This window comes from Cuculus canorus, chromosome 7 (assembly GCF_017976375.1).
Source record: "Cuculus canorus isolate bCucCan1 chromosome 7, bCucCan1.pri, whole genome shotgun sequence".
Taxonomy (NCBI): domain Eukaryota; kingdom Metazoa; phylum Chordata; class Aves; order Cuculiformes; family Cuculidae; genus Cuculus; species Cuculus canorus.
The window spans coordinates 20,517,975-20,539,736 of NC_071407.1; the positions used below are offsets into that span (position 1 = coordinate 20,517,975).

The 21,762-nt window shown below is 43.3% G+C and overlaps 1 protein-coding gene across 1 annotated transcript in view; it reads left to right on the forward strand.

The window, feature by feature from the left end:
• Nucleotides 1-21,762, forward strand: part of PAX2 (paired box 2) — a 100,735-nt gene that overhangs the window by 36,312 nt on the left and 42,661 nt on the right. Inside the window, 2 exon segments of the mRNA XM_054072324.1 lie at nt 9,811-9,896; nt 11,957-12,076. Of these exon segments, the coding sequence (XP_053928299.1) occupies nt 9,811-9,896; nt 11,957-12,076 (206 nt within the window).

The following is a 21,762-nucleotide window of genomic DNA, read 5'->3' on the forward strand; positions in this document are numbered from 1 at the left end:
CATTGGTTAAAAGCATTAAAACATTGTTCGCACACTCATTCAGCATTTGCGTGTTCTAAATTGAATTTAGTTTACTTCATTTCCAAAGTGAATTAAGCTAAACTAAATTAAAGCTGCCTTAATTCTAAACAAGGGAGTCAGAGGTGTAATGTAGTTTAACTAGACCAGTTTAATTTCACACATTCCGTTAATTCAAATTAGTTATTTTGCACAGCCGTATGTAGGTAAACTCTCAGACTGCTAACTCCTATGGATAGAGACTATAGCCAGGAAAAGGGGACTCAAAAAGTCCGGGTTGCTGAAGGCCCACAGAAACCCATAGCTGTGCAGTTAATTGGATGGATGCCAGGGGCACGGTTTAGAAATAGGGCGGATCTGCACGGATCTGCACTCACAAACTTACACAACTATGCACATGTACACACAGGTGTGAGCCGTGCAATACAGCAAGGTTCCACATTGATTATGTATCAGTATTCAGATATGTTATATATTACACCATGGATATTATGGCCTTGTTACAGATGACTTCTAGATAGTTATGACTTATTATTTGTAATAACTGTGCTTGGTGCTGTACAAAAACATCCATATAGGTAGCTGGTGATGGTTACAAGCCACAGATCTGAGCAGTCTATTTGCCCATTAAACTCTGTTAAAACCTGCAATGGTTGAATAAATGTTTATTAACTTTTCATGGGGTCTGAATATACAATATGTGACCCAGATGTCTAACTCTATGTAGCCACAGTTATAAATGTAAGTCTATAGGCAAAGATAAACGAGTATGAACATTGTGTGGTAAATTAATACATATGAAGAGACAAATGCTAGTGCAATTGCAAACACAATATAGACACATAAACAAATATATAGCTTGTATTCTCTAAACATTAGACCTGATAATGGCTTACAAGAGCCAAGCAGACTGGCTACAGATTTGTCTTTTCATTATAAAAAGATGCCTTGTCCTATAAATATGAAATATGTCTATGTGGAAATGGGCACCAACTTTATGTTGGGAGCTTAGGTAGCACCCATACCCTGAAGCGCTCGCCTTTGCTTGACAGCTTTGGGCGGCATGATAAAGCAAGGGATGAATAATAACAATAGCAGTGAGAACTAGAACAGGAAGGGAAAAATTTGGGCTCTCTGTGGAAATTTTCAGCTTTTCAGTGTGGTTTTGAATCAGAACTTTAATAAAATTCTTCATACTTTTCAGTGTAGTTGGGCCCTACTGTTTCAATAAAATCTGAATATATTATTCTGATTTTAATTTTTTTAGCATAGTCTCTCATTCACCCTAAAATGGTAATTTTAAAGGGATAAAAGCAAATTTTCCATTCTGGTAAGGCTTAAATTCTATTCACAATTTTGTTAATTTCTTTAAAACCCAAGGTAAAAATAACATTAGATCTAACTTGACAAATTCCCAGTGCAGTTTTGGTTTGGTTTTGGGCAAACATTTTCTGGTAAAGGGTCCACTATGAAATTTTCATCAGTTCTGACAAGTGTTAGGGAGGTGCACACAATGAGACCCCTATGAAGGGACACATTTACTTACCCAACATACGCAAACACATACTGGAGTGAAGCACTCTATAGGATACAGAGATAACACACAAAGCTGCCAAACCCAAAAGTTAAAAAGTCCTGAGTCAATACCATCCAAAATTAAGAGACTGGCAGAAAATTCACAAGGCTATAAATAAGAATGTATTTGAGGTTTTTTTTTCCTATGTCTCCAGTTCTGGCCTCCTTGGGAAGCAGCCAGGTCCCACTTCCACCTGGTCTTTGCAGCCATGAAAGCCAGAAATATCTTGGTATTAAAAGAAAGGTGAAATAATTGCTTATCTTCAAGATCTGAGGTTTTATACAAAATACCAGGTATGGCATAACTTGCAAGAGAGTTGAGAATGTTATCTACATTTATCTGATTCCTCCCAGTTCAAGACTCCTTTTCTAGTACACATATGTCTTCTGTTAATCAAAATGAATGTCCACAAGGAATTCAGCACAGACTCCTGAATTTTAATAACTGGAAATGGGCTCAAAGCAAGCTTTCAATTAAAAGTTCTCATGCTCCAGATTAAGATATTTAACCTTGGCAAGCCCATGTGTTTCTGTAGGTCTTAACTCACCTGCTGGCACAGCCGCTGCTCTGACAGCTCTGGCCCGTGCTGCATAGCAGTCACCAGTGTGCTGGCAGCTCGCGGGGCTGTACCCTACGCCAGCTCCATGCTGCTGCAGCAACGCTGCTAGCAGGACCTGAGCCTGCCGGTCCGTAGCTAACAGAAGATATTGCAGTGAACTGCAGTGATTACAGTGTAGTTGTACTCTTAGAAAATGAATCTTTACTAAGAGATAAAAAAATTCTGGGCATTTTCATGGCAGAAATCTCTTGCCAGTGAAGGGGACCTAGCCGTCGGCAATGCTACTCCCCTACTCTGTTCCTGTGGCTTGTCATTTTTTAAGCTATCAGGCTTTTGTTGCACAGATTTTGCGTATGTTGAGGAGGAGTGGTGGGTTTGTAGCTGCAGGTCTGGGCACTCTTGTGAGTGCTGTGAGTTAAACGTCTCCACCATGGTTGCCTGTGATATAAGAATTTGGACTTGATGAGGCAGGTGGTTCTTCTCAGGCCTGTGCTTCTATGTCCACGACCAGCAGAACCCTTTAAGATTTCCTTAATTCACCTTAAACCCAGGACGTCAAACATCTACACCCAGAATCAAGTTTGCTTCCAATATTTTTTAAACTGTATGACATCTTCTAGATGTTTTGATTTTAATGAATTTCTGGCTTTCCTGACTGCTAAGAAAGCCTTCCAAATGCGAACTGAGTATAATAAAAGTAGAAACACCTGCCTGAGGACATTTCTATGCTGCAGTCACTGCTTGACTGCAGCTCATGTGGATATACTTTAGCCAGCTCTAAGCCAGCCAGCTCAGGTCCTGATGGCTCTGTAGCCACAGCTTTGCAGAGCACAGCAACTATTCAAGAACACCTTCTGTTTCCCAGGTGGGTTTTGTCCCCTAACACAAATCCACTTGCATGAATGGGAAAATGTTTCTTAAAGCCTAATGCAGCAATTTATTCTGGGAGGTCAGACAGGCAACCTGTACACATGGGACTGAACACTGTGTCAAACCCATCAGTATCAGTGGCATGAAGTTGCATGTTAATGCTCAGCAGAACGAATTGGCAGGCTAAGCCCCTGCCTGGCAGATCTTCCCGCCGTACCCGTCCCCCCCCGGCCCAAAGAAAGCAGGCATCTTCACTCTTCCAAACTTCTTCCTTATGTCCAGACTTGTACCATATAGCACAGCAGAACTAGAACGGGCAGAGATCTGCTAGAAGCTGAACATTAATGCTCTGCTCAAACTAAATGAAATAAAACCATATCGTGTCATCATGGGTCACTGATTTAAAACAACAACAAAAAAGTCCTAGCTCCTCTCTAAGCCCTTCAGATAGTAAAACTGCTACTGTGAATTCTGCCTTTCCTCAGACTGCAGCCAAGAAATCCAGTGAGTGAAGAGGACAGGACTGGGCTTTCTCTTGTGTTTGGAGTGAGCAGGCTAACCTGTAAGAAAGTGACACTTTGTCCCCCATGTCTTCAGCCATGATGTCAATGTAGCTCCAGTGAAGTTGATGGACCTACACAGATTAGCAGCAGATAAGGAGTCAGATCTTCTCAGAGAGTGCTGAGATTGCATTTTGAGATATGTAAGCCATCTCCATTTTGACCTCTAATCTATTTGGAAGCTTTAGAAAAACACATAATTCCTTTTCAGGCACCTTTTAGGACTATCTATCTATCTATCTATCTAATTAATCTGTTATACTTGTGCTTATATACTAATGTAGTACATGATCACCCTTCTTCTCTCTCCCTTTCCAAAAGGTAGGGAGAAGGAAATCGTAATTTTCATGGCAAGAGAGAGTTTGAATGTGTCAATGTTGCTTGTGGCTCCTGAATATGGCAGGATTTGAAGGCATTCTGCTGTCTTGGCAGGGAGCACGAGAGCCTCAGGCCAGCTAGCAAGGAACCTGAATCAGCTGCTCCTGCCAATGTCAGCTGTTGTTCTGAGGGCTGCAAGTGTTGTAGTAGGTTTTGAGACCAGTAGGAGAAGCTACTGCTCTCCCCTCTGCAATAGAAATTATATAGTGGCTTTTGGGGGGCAACTGCAGCTCTGATCTTACCAACTACATCTGCCATTGCAAATTCAAATGCAACCATCAGAGCCAGCGCAGCTGAAATACAGCTCCTGTTGCCTCTGCCTACCTCCCTTCCCTTCACATGCAGCCACTGTCAGCAGGGTACATGTCACTTCTGCTTCAAGCAGGGGAACGTAGCCAATACTGTGCTACAGCTCGCTGAAGCACTTACTTGGCCCCTGTTATTAGAGAGTCTGAGGCCTTCACTCCTCCTCCCAGCTGTCCTCACTGTGCCCCAGGTGGCACGGCAATGCTCCTATCTTCACACTTCAGGCAGGAAACAGAGCACAGAGAGAAATGCCATTTGTCCAAAGTCTTGATGAGAGGTCCATGACAGAGCAAGGAACTGAAGCCCTTTCCCTAATTCAGATTAGGCTGTAACTATCAGACTTTCCACTTCCTTTCCTTTACCTCCAAATTACTTGATTGTTTTTCCTCACCATGATTTCCATTTTGAACTTCGCGCAAATAAGACATTTTCCCCCCTTTCTTTTGCTCAGCTGTGTCTCTACCTATGCACAGAAATGTAAGACTCTCTCCTATTCGAACCAATGCTGTGTTCAAAGCTCTTTATGCCTGTGTATCACTGGTCTACCAGTGAGATATTATTGGCTCCATGGAAGCTGTCACCCATGAGCCCAAATCTTCCTCTTCCCATCCCATGTTCTCTCCCTCTTTTCCTCAGGCACGTTTTGACACCAGCATCACTGGGATGGCCACGAGCCGTTTCATAGGAAGCAGTCTGATGCAGAGAAGGCATCACTGTCTCACTTAGCCCTGTACCACGTCCCCCGCAGGCTGCCTTGTCTCCACTGCCGGCATGGCCGGTGGCTCAGCAGCACAGCCCTGCACTAATTAAGCCATGCAGCACAGCAGGGTGTGCGTTCCTTGGCCATCACTGCCTCCCTTGGACACACTGCAGAGAAAAGGCTGAAGCTTTGCAATGTTAGCCTTCCAAGAACTGTTTTAATTGCCCAGTAATGCACACCCTGGGGTCTTGTAATGTGCTTCTAATATGGAGCATTTAAAATATGAATACTCCAAAACAATTACCAGGAGTCTGGTGCTCTGCTGAATGTATCATTCCACTCTGAAAAGTAATCCATGACAAAGGAATATGATCAAAATAAGGATATCAGTGCTTTCTGAAATCTGTCAGGTCTCTTTGGGCAGCAAGACACACCACTCTTTCCCTTGGCGCAACTTTATTCTTCCATGATTAAAAGTATTGCTAAATTGAGACTCCAGATGGTTCCGACCTACCTCACCTCCCTCTCATCAGCCCAGCCCTAGTATGATTTTTTTATTTGAGATAGTGTCTAAAGACTCTTCCAGGAATAGTGAGAGAGGAGAAACCACAGAGTATGTCAGGCTACAAGAGATTTTGAGTAGAAGTGTCAGAGAAGCAAGGGACATTTCCTATGATCTGTCATTCTTTTAGTAAATAATTTCTAGACAGGATTAGAAGTAATTTTTTTACTTGCTTATTTACAAGGAGGGAAAATAAGTTCTTCTCACAAAGGAATATGGCTCAGCTAATTTTAACTTCTAATATTTCTACATTCTTGACCAAATTTGATTAGGGCTTGTTACAATTGCCATATTAGGAGAGATGGGTTTTGTCTGTCCATCTGTATTAAGAATCAGCAAAAGGAGTTGCATTGAAATTGATGAAAATAATGAAATAGAAATCAAACATTGGGAATTCGTGATCTACTGCTGAACGTTTAAGAAGATCAAAGGCATTTGGTAACAGGCAGTTGATTTCAGCTGGAGCTGTATGCAGTATGAACTCTAGAAAGAGTTACCGAAAGCCAGCAGTGGTAACTCATGAATTCCCGGAGTGGATGTATAATTCACAGTATGATACTACGCACTGTAATGACGTTATATGCCATTACTTAAGATAATATCACATATTAAATTCAGATTGTGAAATGAAGTTCAGTTGTTGTACTGCAATCAAAGATCTATAAATGACCTGTTGATGAAACTTCATAAGGTCATGTATTAAATCTGTGTATATTCTCTGAAACTCAAATTAGACAACTTGTGCAAAAACCTCCTACTGGAAAATGAAGAATGGGAATTTACAGTAAGGACCAGTTTATGCTCCTAATGAAACACAAATGATGTTATTGGAGTCACTGACTGTGATGGAATTAGGGCAGGGATGACTTTAGTCTGAAGTGACAATTTCTTGTGGAGGAAAGAAAGATGTTTTAAAGTAGCAGCATTTACTTCAAGAAATCAGCACTGCTGATTGGTGTGCAAGGAATTGTGCCCCTTCTTATTTTGGGAAGGGCTAAGGAAGTGTTCCGCAAAAAGTCTTGTCTTTCTCCAGCATCTAGAGGCAAGAACAAGGGGAATCAAAGGCAGCTAGAGGTGATCAAATCAAGGTTTTGCTCCCTCTTACACATCAGTAATCCAGAAATCCTAGGTTTGAGACAGCAGAGCTGGCTTAGCATGTATTTCAGTCTCCAGTAAGGGTGAGCAGCTTTCACCAATCCCGAAGCTTAAAGACAGCATTATTATACTGCATCTGTTGCTGCAGGACCAGGTCAGTTCTGTTCATCTTTCATCTGCTGTTTTATTAGGTGTTCTCATGTAGATCAGACTCACTTGAAGACTCCTGAAGCAGCAGCAGTGATGCCTAGCTATCCTGCTGCTTATTACTGTCCCTAGATGAATTGACCCAGGGGAATGCACTGTTGTGTTCTGTACTGAGCATTAGGGTTCTGAAATTTCTCTTTTTCACTTACAGCACTAGAGTTCAATCATGACTGTAGGGGAAAGGAGCACTGCTGGGGAGAACCTTCTCATGATGTGCCATAGGAAATAACCTTCTACCTGAGACCTCATGAGATTTGCTGTGCATTTGATGGCAGTAATTATTTGACCCAAGTTACTGGAGGCAGTGCAACCAGAACTTCTCCCCTTTGCTCCCTGTTTCCAGAAACTTTCTCTTGAAAACCAGTTTCATTCTTGGTAGGGGAACAGTCTTGAACAGAGCCTTTCACCTCTGGGTCACAAGCTAAAATCTGGCCCTACTTGGTAGTGACCGAAAATCATTACCAGCTGACAGCTACTTGTTGAAATGAGCTGGTGAGCTTAATTCTGGTTCCTAATGGACACATCTCAGTAAACACAGTCATAACTGGCACTAACTGGCATTCTCAGTCGAGAGACCGTGAGCTGAATGGAGAATGAAATTGAACCTTCCTCTTTGTCCCCTGGCTGGGTTTTGTAAGCATTACGGACAGACATTTTATACCACCATCATTTCACAGGCTGTTTTTAGTCAAAATGGATTGGATTTTTGAAACTTTGCAGTTTTCATGCAGCACGATTCAGCCCAGCCTGATGGGCCATCTCAGGAAAATTTGGCTTGTCTTACGGTTCCCCTCAGTAAAGGCTGAGCTGTCTGGTGCTACCTCCCAGTACGAATTGAGAATCTGATGTCATATCTCAGTATGAACGGAACCGTCTGATGTCACCTCAGCGCTAACAGGATGTTTTATAATATGTCATTTAAGGCTGCAGGGGAAATCTAATCCATTCACTATACTACACTACAATAGAACATAATACAGTATAATGTGTAGGTTAACTTAGGAACCCTCAGGCAGATTTTGGATAGACGGATGAATGGATGGATAGATACATTTATACAAAGTATACATACATTATATCACTCTATTGATTTTTTAAAAAGTTCCAGGACTGCTTGGCTATAATGAGATTTTTGAACTTTGTGTTGCGATCAATGAGGGGAATATTATTGGCCTGGAGAATTGATATACCCGCTCTCTGTAGCTTGTTCTGCTCCTGGACTGCCCCTGCCCCCAAGGTGTACGATTCCATCAGACACTTAACCTCTTTTACAGTGTCATCAGGCTAAAAGGAATCTAATAGTGACACGGGACTTGTGCTCAGCACTCTGGCACTATTGCTTTCCTGTCACAAATAATTTATAGCTTTCTATTTCCATCCCTTTGCCTGCACCCCATCCCGTCTTTCTGTTTCTCTGGGCTAGGGGAAATCAATAAACTCACACAACCAGAGTGGCACTTCAGGGGGCTTTAGGGGGAAGTGAGAGAAAAGAAAAAAAAAAAAAAAACAGAAAAGAAGAAAAAAGTTATATTATTTGCCCTATCTCAGACTTCTCAGACCAGTTCCTTAGCTAGCGCAAATCAACATGACCTCAGAATCTGGCCCTGAGGCCTTTGGACACCTTCTGTATAGGTCCTCAGCAGCTACAGATCAGGGCCCTTGGTACCACTGACCTATATTGGGTGAGAATCTGAATCTCCAGCCCCAGCTAGAACCTTGAGATTTCCTGCCTCCAGCTACTGCCTAGGTTTCATCATGTGTGTATTGGAGTCTCCTAAAATGCCGAGGTGATACAGTTTGAAATACCTTTCTTTTCCTAAGAAAGTTTCACTCTCAGGAGTTGTGCTTTTCCAAAATTGTCCTCTCAAAATCTCTGCCTATTTTTATCCATGCTATACTGCCCACTGGCCACACATTCACTCTTTGAAGTTTTTGCCAACTTATTCTTTAGAAAAAATCTTTTAGGAAAGCTCTCTGGCAGGCAGGGAGAATGTATTATTTGCTTTCACTTCCTGGAGACATTTTTTGGGGAGAAGTTAAAGCAAATACAATGCAGGACTGAGAGTTCCAGAGACTCAGGCTGAAGAGCATCTGCAGCCTTCACCCTAACTGGAGGGGCTTATTTTAATCTCAGAAAGGAATTTGGTCTCCACAGCCAAGTTCCTTGGTGAGACAGTCAATCTGAGTCACAGATACTCAGCACCTATCAGTAGGCAGGACGCTCCCAGTCAAGTAGCAGGTGTTAGTGATTTTCCTTCACCACTGACCTCAGGTGGATTTAAACCAGTAACCCAGAGGTGAAAGATTTCATGTAACAAGAAATGGAGCACTGATAAGTATAGTTAAGTTTATTTTCATTCTGAGATGCATTATGAGATTTGTGGCATTCACTAAGACATCTTTTTGAGCTTATTAGGGATAAATATGATAAAGACCAGGTTTTGCCTTCTTTGCTGGAGCTTTTTTCCTGGTGATCTATATCCCATCACCGCTTCCTATAGATGTCTTCTGCTCCCACCCTCTCCTTTATGAAGGGCAAGGGCTTTGGGCAAGCTTTCCGTCAGTCCAAAGCATTCAGTTCTATGCCAAAAAGGTATTTTTTAGGTACGTAACAGAATTTAATCTACACCATTTGTAAATCCAGCAGGGTCTCTATGACCTGCAAAGACTGCCTTGTGATCATGCCGGCAAATCAGTTCACAAATGATAATTCAGTTGCTAACACACAGGACATTCCAACTTGTTCACTGAGCATCGTAGTCATGCAGTGAATACCCAGGTTTGGGGAAAAGATGACACAGCAAAGCAAGGGCAATTCTCTGAGAACTGGATCATTAAAGCAGCAGAATCAGGACCTCAAGAAGCACATGAAGCCACTCTGCTGCTCCCAGACCTCAGGTTCTGATAGCTGGGATCATGGGTATACAAAGGCACAGAGAAGTTGCAGTGGAATTATGAACATGTTTTGCTCTTTTCCAGGATCATCAGAACCAAAGTTCAGCAACCTTTTCACCCAACACCAGACGGGAGCGGAACAGGTGTGACTGCACCGGGACATACTATCGGTAAGAAGACTGGCGTGAGGGGTGGTGACAGGAAATGAGGATGAAGCTTAGCTGAGGGATCAATGTTTGACAAGCAGATGCTAAGCAGACTAAAAGGGAGGACAGGGTAGGGAGAAAGAAACCTCAGTGGAAAACAAAAGTTATCAGACGTTTCTGTTCTTCACTTTCCTCATTGCATTTCAGAGAAGGGAATCATGGCAGAAATACATCCCAAGGTAGGGGTTTGCCCAAAGTGATTCTGCCTTAACATCCATTTCACGTTCATGCTCTCTCCTTTGCCTCCCTAGAGGGAAGTATTTACTGCTGTCCTGTCTAAGCACCAGTCTTCATCTTTTGCCTCCTTCTTACTCTGACTCTCTTTTCCCTTCTCTTTCCCAATTTCTCTTCTCTCCGTTTTCTGGAACTAGTCCATTTCTTAGAGACAGTAATACACAGAGTAGGGTAAGATATTCCTGATGCCTCACAACATTGTTCTAGCTCTGCAGTCAGGTATCCCATGGGTGTATTTTACTGTGAAAATGCATTTTCTGCTGGGTGAGATGGGTTTATCAGTGAGAAGAAGATGGAGGGTGCAGTAAAGTGACCAAATGTCTCCTGTGTTTAAGGTCTGTTGTGTTTAAGGTACTGTGCTACATGTGTGATGAGGTACTTTTCACTGTTATCTCTGTGGTTTGTACGGTCTGCTGCTGCTAGCGTAGCTTTATCCAGTAAAAATTCAGAGCAGGAAAAATTGTGGAGTATTCTGGTATATTGTGAAATGCAGTGGCTTATTCATGGCTTAAGGCACTGTATTAGGTACTGTTTGTTACTGAAAATCAGCTGCTATACAAGGATTTACTGGAAATTGCTGGTCTATATGGGACAGAGCTGGCAGAGCTGTATACAAACTGTGTTCAGGAAATTAATGGGCCAGTATGGAAGAGCACTTCTAGATGCCCTTTTAACCTGGGCTTGTTCACTGGACTGGCAATCACTGACCACAACAGATGGAGTTGGCAGATATTATTCCTTCTTGGAAAAGTAGTGAAATGTGTAGGGAATGCATTGACTGAGCTGGCACAGTGATTATGAGTGCTTCTTCTGGAGTCTCCCATTGCTCTGGGATGTACTGGGAGGTGCGGGAGTACATTGAATAGTGTTGACAGGTTCTGCTCCATCCTGGAAGGCTTGTATTGGAGGTATTGATTGCTTCAGAGCAGTGTTTTATGAGCTGAGTGATGAGTGATGGACTATAAGAAATCTGGGATATTCTTGCCATCACTGGGACACTCTGGGACAGAATGGACATGTCTACTGGATGCAGAGCTCTACTTGTCTATACTCTAAAGACTTGATTATCACAAAGTGATCATTTCTAATCTGGATGGCTTATCATTTCTGATACATTGGAAGCTCATGAGCAATCTTGGACAGCCCTGAGTGGCAGGAGGAGTCTGCCTGTTTGACATTGGTCAGTGCAAAAGGAAGACACTAGATTTTTATTATTTTGGGTTGGAGTATGTATCATCAACTCAACATTTGTTCTAGTAGGGAACCGAATTTATTGGCTCATCACTGAAGTTCTTCTAACCTACGCTAAGAAGGTAATTTTTCAATGAGTGTTTTGGGTGGATGTGTAAGAGGCTAGTCAGGCTAAGGCAGAACATGTGCACTCTTGGTGGAAAAATGCTAAGAGGAAGTGATCTGTCAAAATACAGATGGACTAGGAAGTCACTAGAGAAGGTGACCTACATAGCATGGCACTCCACTGGAAAGCCTGCTCTGAACTGGGATATAACAACAAGGTTTAGCTTCTTGATGAAATATACTTGCTTGTTAATAATGGCCCTGTACTGGAAGGCTGTGGAGCTACCATTCAGGAATAGACTGGCAAAGCTGGGATACAGCAACATTAGTGGTAGAGCGATTAAGTATAAGTCATTCAGTGTGAGGGACTGGGAGTCTGCTTAGTGCCCAGGCTTTTTTTCTGAGACTGGTGGCATGCATAGCTTGCAGTAGGAGGATCCCTAAGTGCTATGCTGCTCTCCTCATAGCCCTTTTTCCCTTTTCCTTTTGTCCAGTGCCCAGCACAGCATCCCCTCCCGTCTCCAGTGCCTCCAATGATCCAGTGGGCTCTTACTCCATTAACGGGATCCTGGGGATTCCTCGGTCGAATGGCGAGAAGAGGAAACGTGATGAAGGTAGGGGGAGGGGAGAAGCTCATCCTCCCTTTTATATTCTTTGTCCCTATGTACAGGCTCCAATTTCAGGCCAAGGTTTGCAGCTGTTCCCGGGGCTAGATCAGTTTTAGCAACAGAGACCAGTTCCCCACCACTGCCCTGCTGGCTTGGAATGCTCTTCTTCCGAGGCCCTTTCATGACAGGCTGCGTCTCCAGACATCTGCTCGGCAGGCAGAGAGCCGTCTCCATTGCTGGAGCTGATCCCAAGTTTATTCACTGCTGGAAACGGCTGGAACTGAACTCCCCAGGTGCCAGCAGGTGCCCGGACTTTGAACTGTGGGTAAACATGGTTTTCCCAACTCACTCATTTTCAAACAAAATGCCATCTCAGAGAAGCACCGGCAATGTGGGAGTTATCTTTCATTCCCCTTGCAAACAAGTTACTTCCCTGTGATGTGCCATGAGCTACGTTACATGGTGATCATAGGGGCCCACTTTTCAATGGATAGCATCTACCACAGCAGAACTGCCATGCTTGCAAGTGTCTGAAAGCAGAACAAGAGATCTTCTGAGTACTGTGGTCCTAAGGTTGTTATTTAACCCTTTCTCCAGGACTCTAAGGAATTGGGATTAAGCTATTTCCTTTTCCTTCCTACTTGCTGGGAAGGTCTTAGGGCAAAGTGAACCCTGAAATGAGCCAAAAGCTGGAGCCCCAGGTCTAGACAGACTGAATCAGAATGGGTGGGTAAGGTCTTGGTGCTCTTATGATGGCTTTGTAAACTTTATTTTCTTAAATCTTGATCTTTTAATTCAATGCACTAAAAAAATTGAGGGCCAGGAGGTGAACTTTGCTAAAAGTAGTGCCTGACCAGGTTGTTCAGTTCAGCCCTGCCTTTAGTATGTTGTTTTCCACTGATGCCTGTTGCATGTGGGGACCTCTTAGCAGTACAGGTGGTTTGATGTGTTGCAGGTTACCTCAAGGCTGTGTGATGCAAGAGAACATGAGGGTTCTCTGTGATATGTGGAGAGAAGAGAAAGCTCTCTTAAGAGAGATGTTGCATTTTGGGGTTTTGCTGGTAATTTTTCAGCATTGGTTGTGGTGAGGTTCACATCTCTAAGTTTTTGATCCAAATAAAAACAATAATCCCAAGAAAAAAAAAGGAATTCATTATGACTCCTTTCTGCCTAGTACAAAGTAAAACTAGAGGCAAGAGCCCGATCCAGCTCCTACTAAGACAAATTGGAAGATTTTTGCTGATGTCATTGGAAATTGGATCAGGCCCCAGAGGAAGATCCATTTCCCAGCTAGATGGCAGTAGGGCCCAGCTAAGAGAAAAGTGTAGCAATGGAAGGGCTGAGTCAATGCCTCAAAGCCAAAAAAAGTCAGGAATAAGAGACTGCAAACATTGCAAACCCCTCCAGTATTTTCCATCATTAGATATATGGGAAATAGCAACATTACAAACTGAGTACCAAGTTTCTTTAATGGTTACTCAAATCTCTTGGCAGTTATTTTGGGTTTTTGTAAACACCTGTTCTCATAGTATCCAGAGTAGTGATCACCAGTTCTCAACATGGTGCCTCTGTATCTCATTTTGAATGTAAGCTATTCAGTCTGGTTTTAGCAGCTATTCTTTCCAAATACCTGGGAAGATCATCCCACTTTCAATGCAGTCATACAGCTACATCTAGACTCATAACCTGAGCTTTTTTTGAGCAGTACAATTAAACACAGAAACAACTAAGCAGCCATCTAAGATTGTGATGCTTCAGAATGATATATTGACAGTAAGAACAACATTCTGTGTCTGCCCTTAATTCAGCTCCGATTTGATTAATCAAGGGCAAACAACACTGTGCAACTCCCTGCTGTTGTCCAAGAGCCCACATTTCCCACTAAGGAATCAAAAAGGTACTAGACAATCCTGGAGACATTGTTTGTCTTTAGGTCTGAGCATTTTAGGTGGGATTTACTTAACACAGCTGCAACTACCTTAGAGAACAGCCTTCGTCCTGCCATCATGCTCCTGACCTGGAGAAACCTCACATGGGACACCCTGACAGCTACTGAACACCCCAGACAAAAGCTGAGTTATCTGGGCTCATGCTGGCCATAAGAAATTCTGAAAGGCATCATCACTTTGCAGGTTGTGTCCTGAGGCTAGAAGAATCCAAGGGGAGGTTTTGCACGGGCAGTGACTTGCACTCACTCATAGGCGATCTCCCCTGCAGCTCTGAGGGCTCTGATTATTCCTAGCTGAGATGGGGATTAGGAAAGCCAGGCAAGAAATGCAGTGCAGGTATTTTTTTCATGCTCATGTTGGATGTATGCACCTTCTCAGTGTTTCCCAGAGATTTTGAGCTTGATTTTGTTGCGGTTTCCTAACTGCAGGTTTTATTCTCAAGTTGAAGAGCCCTTTTGAGCTCCCAAAGCACATCTCCTTTCCCAGCATTTTGGGGGTGGCTCTTCAGTAAAGGAGGCAGAAGAAGCGATACTGGTCTTGCTTTCTTTCTGCTCTGTTGGACCAGCTCTGCCACAAAGATTCCTCTGTGAGGAATGCAGTTCAGCAGAAAAGGGAAGTACCAGGCTGCTCCTGAATCCCTGGTTCTGTAAACCTTGTTAGCGACCTCTGCAATGGCTGTGGGGAATAGGATAGGAAAAAGACAGAGGAGCCTCTATCTGAGCACACCCCCTCCCCCGGGTCCTCCTTGCTGCAGCTGGTTCCTACATTAGACAGTAGCACAGATGATTAAGAAGAGGAGAGATAATTATGTGTCAAGATGATGTAGCAGAACTCCCGAGTTGGACAGAAGGAGCCAGACGGATGCATGAGGTGGGCTCAGCAATGGACGCTGACAGCCAGGTGTGTTCCTCACAGTTAGAGGGAAGAAGGGTTATCCCAACCTACCAAATGTTCTGGTTGCTACTGCAAAGGTGACCTGGGAAGATCATTGAGAGAGAGGTGGCGGGGAGGTAGCTCTGAGTGCCTGCTAGTCACAACAAGGAACTGTCAGATCACACGTCTTTCCTCAAAATTCAGTGTGTCTTCCTCTAGTGAGTACTTGTGAAGGATGGTCAAGATTTGCCCCATTAAGACCATGTATTCATTTTCTTTCAGATTTTTCTTCAGGGACAGATTAGACAAAGCAGAATGTTGGTCACCTAAGATTTTTTAAATAATTTAGCTAAAAAACTTCACCACCACTTGTGTAGCAGAGTGCGTGCCATTTCTTGAAGTCTACGGGCACAGCCAATGTTGCTGTAATTTCACCCTGACCTTCCCCATCACTTAATCCACCATCTTCCAGAGGCAGAAGTGGCCCTGCAGCATGTAATGACTTTCCCAATACCAGCGAGGATCTTGCAGTATAAAGCTGCAGCTGGAAACGGGAATTCCTGGTTCTTCACAATCCTAATGTTGTACTAAGCTGGGATGGCAAGCCAAGCTCAGTAGGGTCATTGTCAGACTACAGAATAGCAATCAGATGATCAGAGGGATAAAGGGGAAAAATAATATGCAAATATTTCTGTTGTTCCATAACCCCCTGATTGACAGCTAAAAGGATGAGAATTGGGGTGACCCAGAGGCACTGACAAAAAATTGATATCACTTATACTATACCCTTAAGCACTGTATAAAGAAAACAATGGAGATATAGGGAGAAAGGGAAGGAAGGATAAATGGATAGATTGATGGATGGATGGGTGGGTAGACAGATAATTATTTAATATGAAAACAGTGTTTCAAACTGTTCCCTGCATACCACAGCATCTCCAGCTGAGTGAAACTTTTGAGATCTTTACAAAACCACTCTTATCAGAAATAGGTCTTTCTCTTTGTAGCGGGCCACAGACATCTTGTATAGACCCAAATTCTCATTTGGGATTCATGTTCCAGCAAGGCTGGTGCTGTAACTATCTCAGTATTATTAATCTTGGTCCCTGACAATATCTGCAGTATTTGACAGCATTACTGGCAATAATAACCGCAGTGCCAACAATGGCAGAGATAATATCCCCCAGTATTATCAGCATTAGCAAGGATCATATCTGCAGTCTGTTATTGGCGGGAGCAGACATAATGTGTCCAGTATTATTAGTATCAGTAGTAATAAAACCCACAGGCTTGTTACTATGATCAGTGCTAATATCAGCAGTAGGTTTGTGGGAGAGGAAGGGATGGAGTGATTGCTACTGTAAATGGCAATAATACTCAGCCTGTTTGCAGTAAAGGAATCCCCAGCAGAGATGGGGGAGCAAACCTGAGAAGGTAGAAGTTCCTCCTTTTTTTACTTCACTTGTCATTTTGATGATTAGAGTGATTTATATCAAAGCAAGTGATGCAGGGCTGTGTCAGTGCAGGGGAACAGTAAAGGGTCACAAACATCTTAGCAGATCTCAGTGGTGTTTTCCGAAGAGCATTAGCTGTATCAGTGCAGGTGGTTCACCATACTTTTGAAAATGCGGTTGATCTATGCAAAACAGGGTACTGCCTACTAGCAGATGGAGCATTCTCACTCTTAGTCTTGTAGCTGCAGGATGGGCAGCATCACTGTGCTTCTCTTTGGTGTGGCACACATAATTTTCTGACTGTTAATATCATGACACCCTCTACTGAGAAGTATGGCTTTTGTTACAGGTGGTTTTCTCTTCCTTCAGTCCAAATGGGAGGATTCTGACTGCAGGGCAGGGGTTTTGACACTGTTCAGATTGGGAATTTTCCTACCCAGCTATGATCTCATTTTCCTACTGGGAAAGTACGGATGCTTGCTTCAGGTGGAGTGTGAGGCAGGGGAATCTGCAACAGTCCCAGTCCTGAAAATTATTTTTTTTAGATACTGCTCCAGGATACAGACTGTCCCAAAGAAAAATTTTAACTCAGTTGTTTAAGTGGAAAGCAGTGCAGAGAGGAGAGATGTATAATGTGTTTAAGAAGGTCTGAGTTTTTGAGCAGACATACAGCAGCTGAGTCTTCTGCTGCATGTATGATCCCATTTGTGTTGTTCAGAGTGGCAATGATAATATAATTTGGGAGATGTGGTTGTGAAATTGCAGGTGACTTTGTATCAGTGGCATCAATATGTTTTCAGGCAGTGTGGCTGTGGTAATCATGTTGTAACTTTGGCACTATAGGTTGTGGGTTTGTGACACTAATGATTACCTGTATTACCATTACACTCTTCATAGAGGTGGCTGTGAACTATTTCTGGCGGTATGTCTGCATCGTTGCATGCAGTAAGGTTGTTTCAATGTGGTAATTGTTGGCACCCTGCTGCAGGTTGTACTGCACTGTCACTGAAATTCATATAAATGTTACTGCAGCTGATGTAATGTATTCACCGACAACAGACTGTCACCTGGCCATGAGGGTGAAGTCAATGTGGCTGTGTGACTGCAGCACTGTGTTGAGAATTGTGTGTTTTCACGAAGTATGACCATGTTGTTGCACAGCATTCTGGGGTTGTTTTAGGACATACAGCATGCTTACGCTGTCATCTGCAGTATGATAATGCTTTACCAGTGCTGTAGTTGTACTAGTGCAGAGAGGTCTAGCCCTTAACTGTTCTGTAGGGAAATACATTTGTTTTCCAATGCTGCCTGCATGCGTTTGCAAAGAGTATGTGTGAGTCATTCCATGCGACTGGATCATCGCACCTGATGTATCTTCATCTCTGGGCACATTAGGTGTATTTCTGTTCTCCCAAAACTGTTGTGTTGTTGAAGACAACAAGGGTATATGGTGTGGCTACGTTGTTTTGTACTATGATTTCCTGTCATCGTAGGTAACATGTTTGCATTATTCTACGTGATTACTTTATTGCAGGTCAGAAATAGTTTTAATGACACTGGAGACACATGCAGTTAGATTGCCTCAGGTACTAACCCCCATATTCCAACCGTTACACACAGTTATGGGGTGTGCACTCAGTGTCTGGCTATGCACGAGGAGTGAGCAGTTTCTGCAGTGTTCAACATTCTGACAGTGAATCTTACTTTCCCTGGGACTGTGTTATTTCGTGCAGTGTGGCTGAGTTTCCCGGGGTTATCAGCTTGCAGCAATGGTGTATCACTGCAAACAGCAGTGATCATGCCAGACATCCAGGCTCGCGGTGTCTATACACACAAGTGTAGGTAACACTCCCATTCTAAATTGAAGAGGAAGTTCATTCTCAAGCAGCCACCCACCTTTCCCTCCTGAGGGTCTTTGGCTGGCAAGACTCAGGACATAAGAAAGGCGCCTGCTACTCATCCTGCACCTCTCTAAATAAACTGCAGGAGGATGGTCAGAAAAGGGAGAGTATGTGTGGAAAAAGAGAGGAGGGGGAAACTGCATGAATAAGCAGCACAGCACTGTCAGAAATGTGGGCTGCTGCGCCATGAATCTGGAGGTCAGTCTGTAAGCGAGAGACATTGTGTGTGTGTGTGTGTGTCTGCACACACCCTGAGGGTTTGGGGTACGTGTTGCTCAGGAGGACTTCAGGTAAGGGAGAGTTAAAAGCTTACATCATAGAAAGCAGTTTGGACAGAATGCTCTGCTTCTAAAGCTTACAGGGCTGTTTAGTTTGGCAGGGTTTGGTACTATCTGAAAACAAGCTGGTCTGGCTTCAGTTGTATTTGTGTGCATCTCTGACTGTGCATTTGTGTTTGTATTTTTGTGTTAGGATTACTGGTTTCTACTTACTGTGCTTATGTACTGGGGTGAGTGGCAGGTTGGACCCGTATTTTTGTGCATGCCTATGGAGACATGGAAAATGTGTATGTTAAGTTGTGTATACTGTGGATCATATGGATGTCTGCGCATATACAGCTCAGCATTAGTATTATGTATTTCTATGAATGCCAGGTATTTGTATTCACATTTTCAACATATATGTGAATGTTTTATATTTGTATGTATATTCTGTGTGTATGTGTTTTTACATACTCGGAGTATCACTGTATCTTTGTGGTTGCTAGATATATGTAGCCTGTTAGTGCTGTGCACTTCTGTATATAGTTTGTACAGATGTGTATTTGCATTGGGGTTATATATTTGTGTGTATGTTGCAAATGTATCAGTCGGTTTGCCTGTGTGAAGGTTGCTTATTTATGTAAATAGTTTGTAACTGTTTCCATTATTTAATTTTGTATATGTGAATTAAGGAAATTCCTTTGAGTTCCAGGTGTTTGTTTAGTTAGTTTATATACATTTTTGTAAGTTGTTTATTCAGAAATTACAAATTTAATTGACATGCACCTGCATTAGTACCTCCTTGTGTCCCAGTTTTCATTTTTGTGTCTTGAAATATTATTTGCTACATTTTGCAAGACCTGTAGAACTTTTCTTTAAGTTTATTTGTGTGAATGCTGTGAATGTGTGCTTGTCTGTTTATTTATGAGTATTTAGTTTGTGGTTAGATCTTCCTCCACTTTTTGACTAATTCTTGGGAGAGGTTGTTGCAGCTAATTTGTCAGCAGGAGTCACAGAGCTACAACTCCTCCCAGTGTCTCTCCCTGCTCCACATCTCCACCTGTGCAGGGGCTGCCTCCTAGCTTTCTTGGTGCCTCTCTCTCTCTGGATCTTGCTCACTCTAGAGGAACTGTGCACAGGTTCTGCCTGCATTCAGGGAAGTGACTGTTAACATTTTTTCATGGATGAGAAGAGTAAAGGAGCCAGAGGGAACATGGTACCTGGATCCATGAGGATCCCAGATTAATGCACAGTGGATAACAGAATAAACGGCAAAAGGGATTAGGAATAGCTGATAACGTGCAGACAAACAGTGTTTTTGGAGGGTTGTTGGTGATGTGGCAATGGGACATGAGACTGGTATACCAGTGGAGGAGGGTGGCATGAAAGTGGGAGATTGAGATGACACTGTTTTGGGGCCATGTGGCATTGCAATGAGACATAAGCGCAATCCTGCTATGGAATCCATGTGACCTGGCACTGAGGCACAAGAAGGATCAAGGTGACATGCCAATGACCCAGGCTGATCTGTCAGAACAGGGAGGTCTGGGAAACCTCCTTCAAGAATCTGTTGAATAAGGCAAAGGAGAACGGGAGGAGCAGGGTGAAGAAGACCTGAAGCAACTCAGTGGACCCGTACAGTGTCTGTAGGAACCAGGTCACCAACAGTGTGCAACATGCAGGGGCTCCACGAGAATATCAATTGCATCCTGGTGCGAAGGGTTGGGGCAGTCTATTAGTAGTTTGCATCACAGTGATGGAGAGTGGGGATAACAGAGTCATGAAATGATGGACATACCCTGTGACTGTAGCCTTGGCCATAGGGACTGTATGGGCAGGGGCACTATTCCCAGTTGCTGGAAAAACAAAGAACCTAACAGGCAGTAAAACAAAAACAAAGGAGACTTGGAAGCACCTGACAGCCCTAATTCATCACAGCCCAAGATTTTTTTTTTTCCCTCTCATGTTCCCATTATATTTGTTTGTAAAAGTGGAAATCAATTTTGAAGGTAATTTTCTGGAAAGAATGGAAGGGAGGTGGGAGGGCTGGATAAGGCAGAGATGGCAAGAGGAAAAAAAAATTTAGGCCAGGCACAGCCCAGAGGCAGCTCTTGGCAAGGTGAAAGAAAATTGCATATTCAATCTCCATCCATGAATCTCCCTTGCTGCTGCCCGCCTCCTGCTCGAAAACAATGAAAGCTTTCTCCCCTACACCGCACAACGCCTGAGTATCAGCGCTCACTTTAACTTCAGGGTCATTAATTCACCTGATTATTGCAGGAGAGGAGAGGGTTGCAGAAGCATCCGTTCTAAAGAGCCCTCCCTTAGCTCATCCTTTGATTAGTTTGGGGTGGGGGCAGTTGAGATAATATGTTGTCTTTGACTCAGTTTAAAATGGGAGGGGATGAAGTGGAGATGGAAGGAGGTAGAGGTGGAAAGGGAAAGATGTGGCCCGGCTTGCTGAGGAAGGGAGGATCAGAAAGGAGTCATTTTTGCATCCCTCTGCTGTGGTGTTATTGCAAATTAAAAGTAGCATATTCCACTCCGTAGCTATCTTTCAGGGAGGGGAGGGGCATGGGTATATGTAGGCATGGGGATGGGGGTGGATCTTATCGTTGCTTCTTCAGCAGCCCAGTGTAGTGTCACCCTGTGAGGTGACATTTGAATTTACAATTCCGCTGAGAAAAGTCATTAATTCACAAATTAACATTTCTCCCTCTCTCTCTAGCTCTCTCTCTCTTCCTCGCTCTCTCTCTCCCCCTCTATCTCACATGGATGTGCAAGCAATTGAAAAGACAAAGGAAATAGCCTTAAGGAAGAGACTTTACTGCTACTCTGTCTGTGCAGAGATTGCTACTACTGCTTCTAGATAGATAAACCAATTACCTGAGCTACTCTGTTCATGGCAGCCTGCTATTACCTCCTTTTGTAGAGCTGACTCCATTGCTGGATTACACTGTGTGTATCTCATTAATGTAAACCAGCACGATACTGGGCACTGTCCCTGACCCTTCTTGACAGAGCTCTGTATTGGAAGAGGGAGCCGGGAGAGAAGTCAAAAGCAGAGGTGATGGTAGGCACCAGGACACACGGACAACCTGCTTAGCTTACCTGTGCTGAGCTCAGAGGAGATGGAGGCTTCCCTTTTACAGAGGAGATTGCATGACTTCAATCTTGGTCTCCTCCATCTCTTAGTGAGTACTGAGAGTACTGCACAAGAGGCCTCAAGTGCTGGCACCTGGTATGGGCAACCCC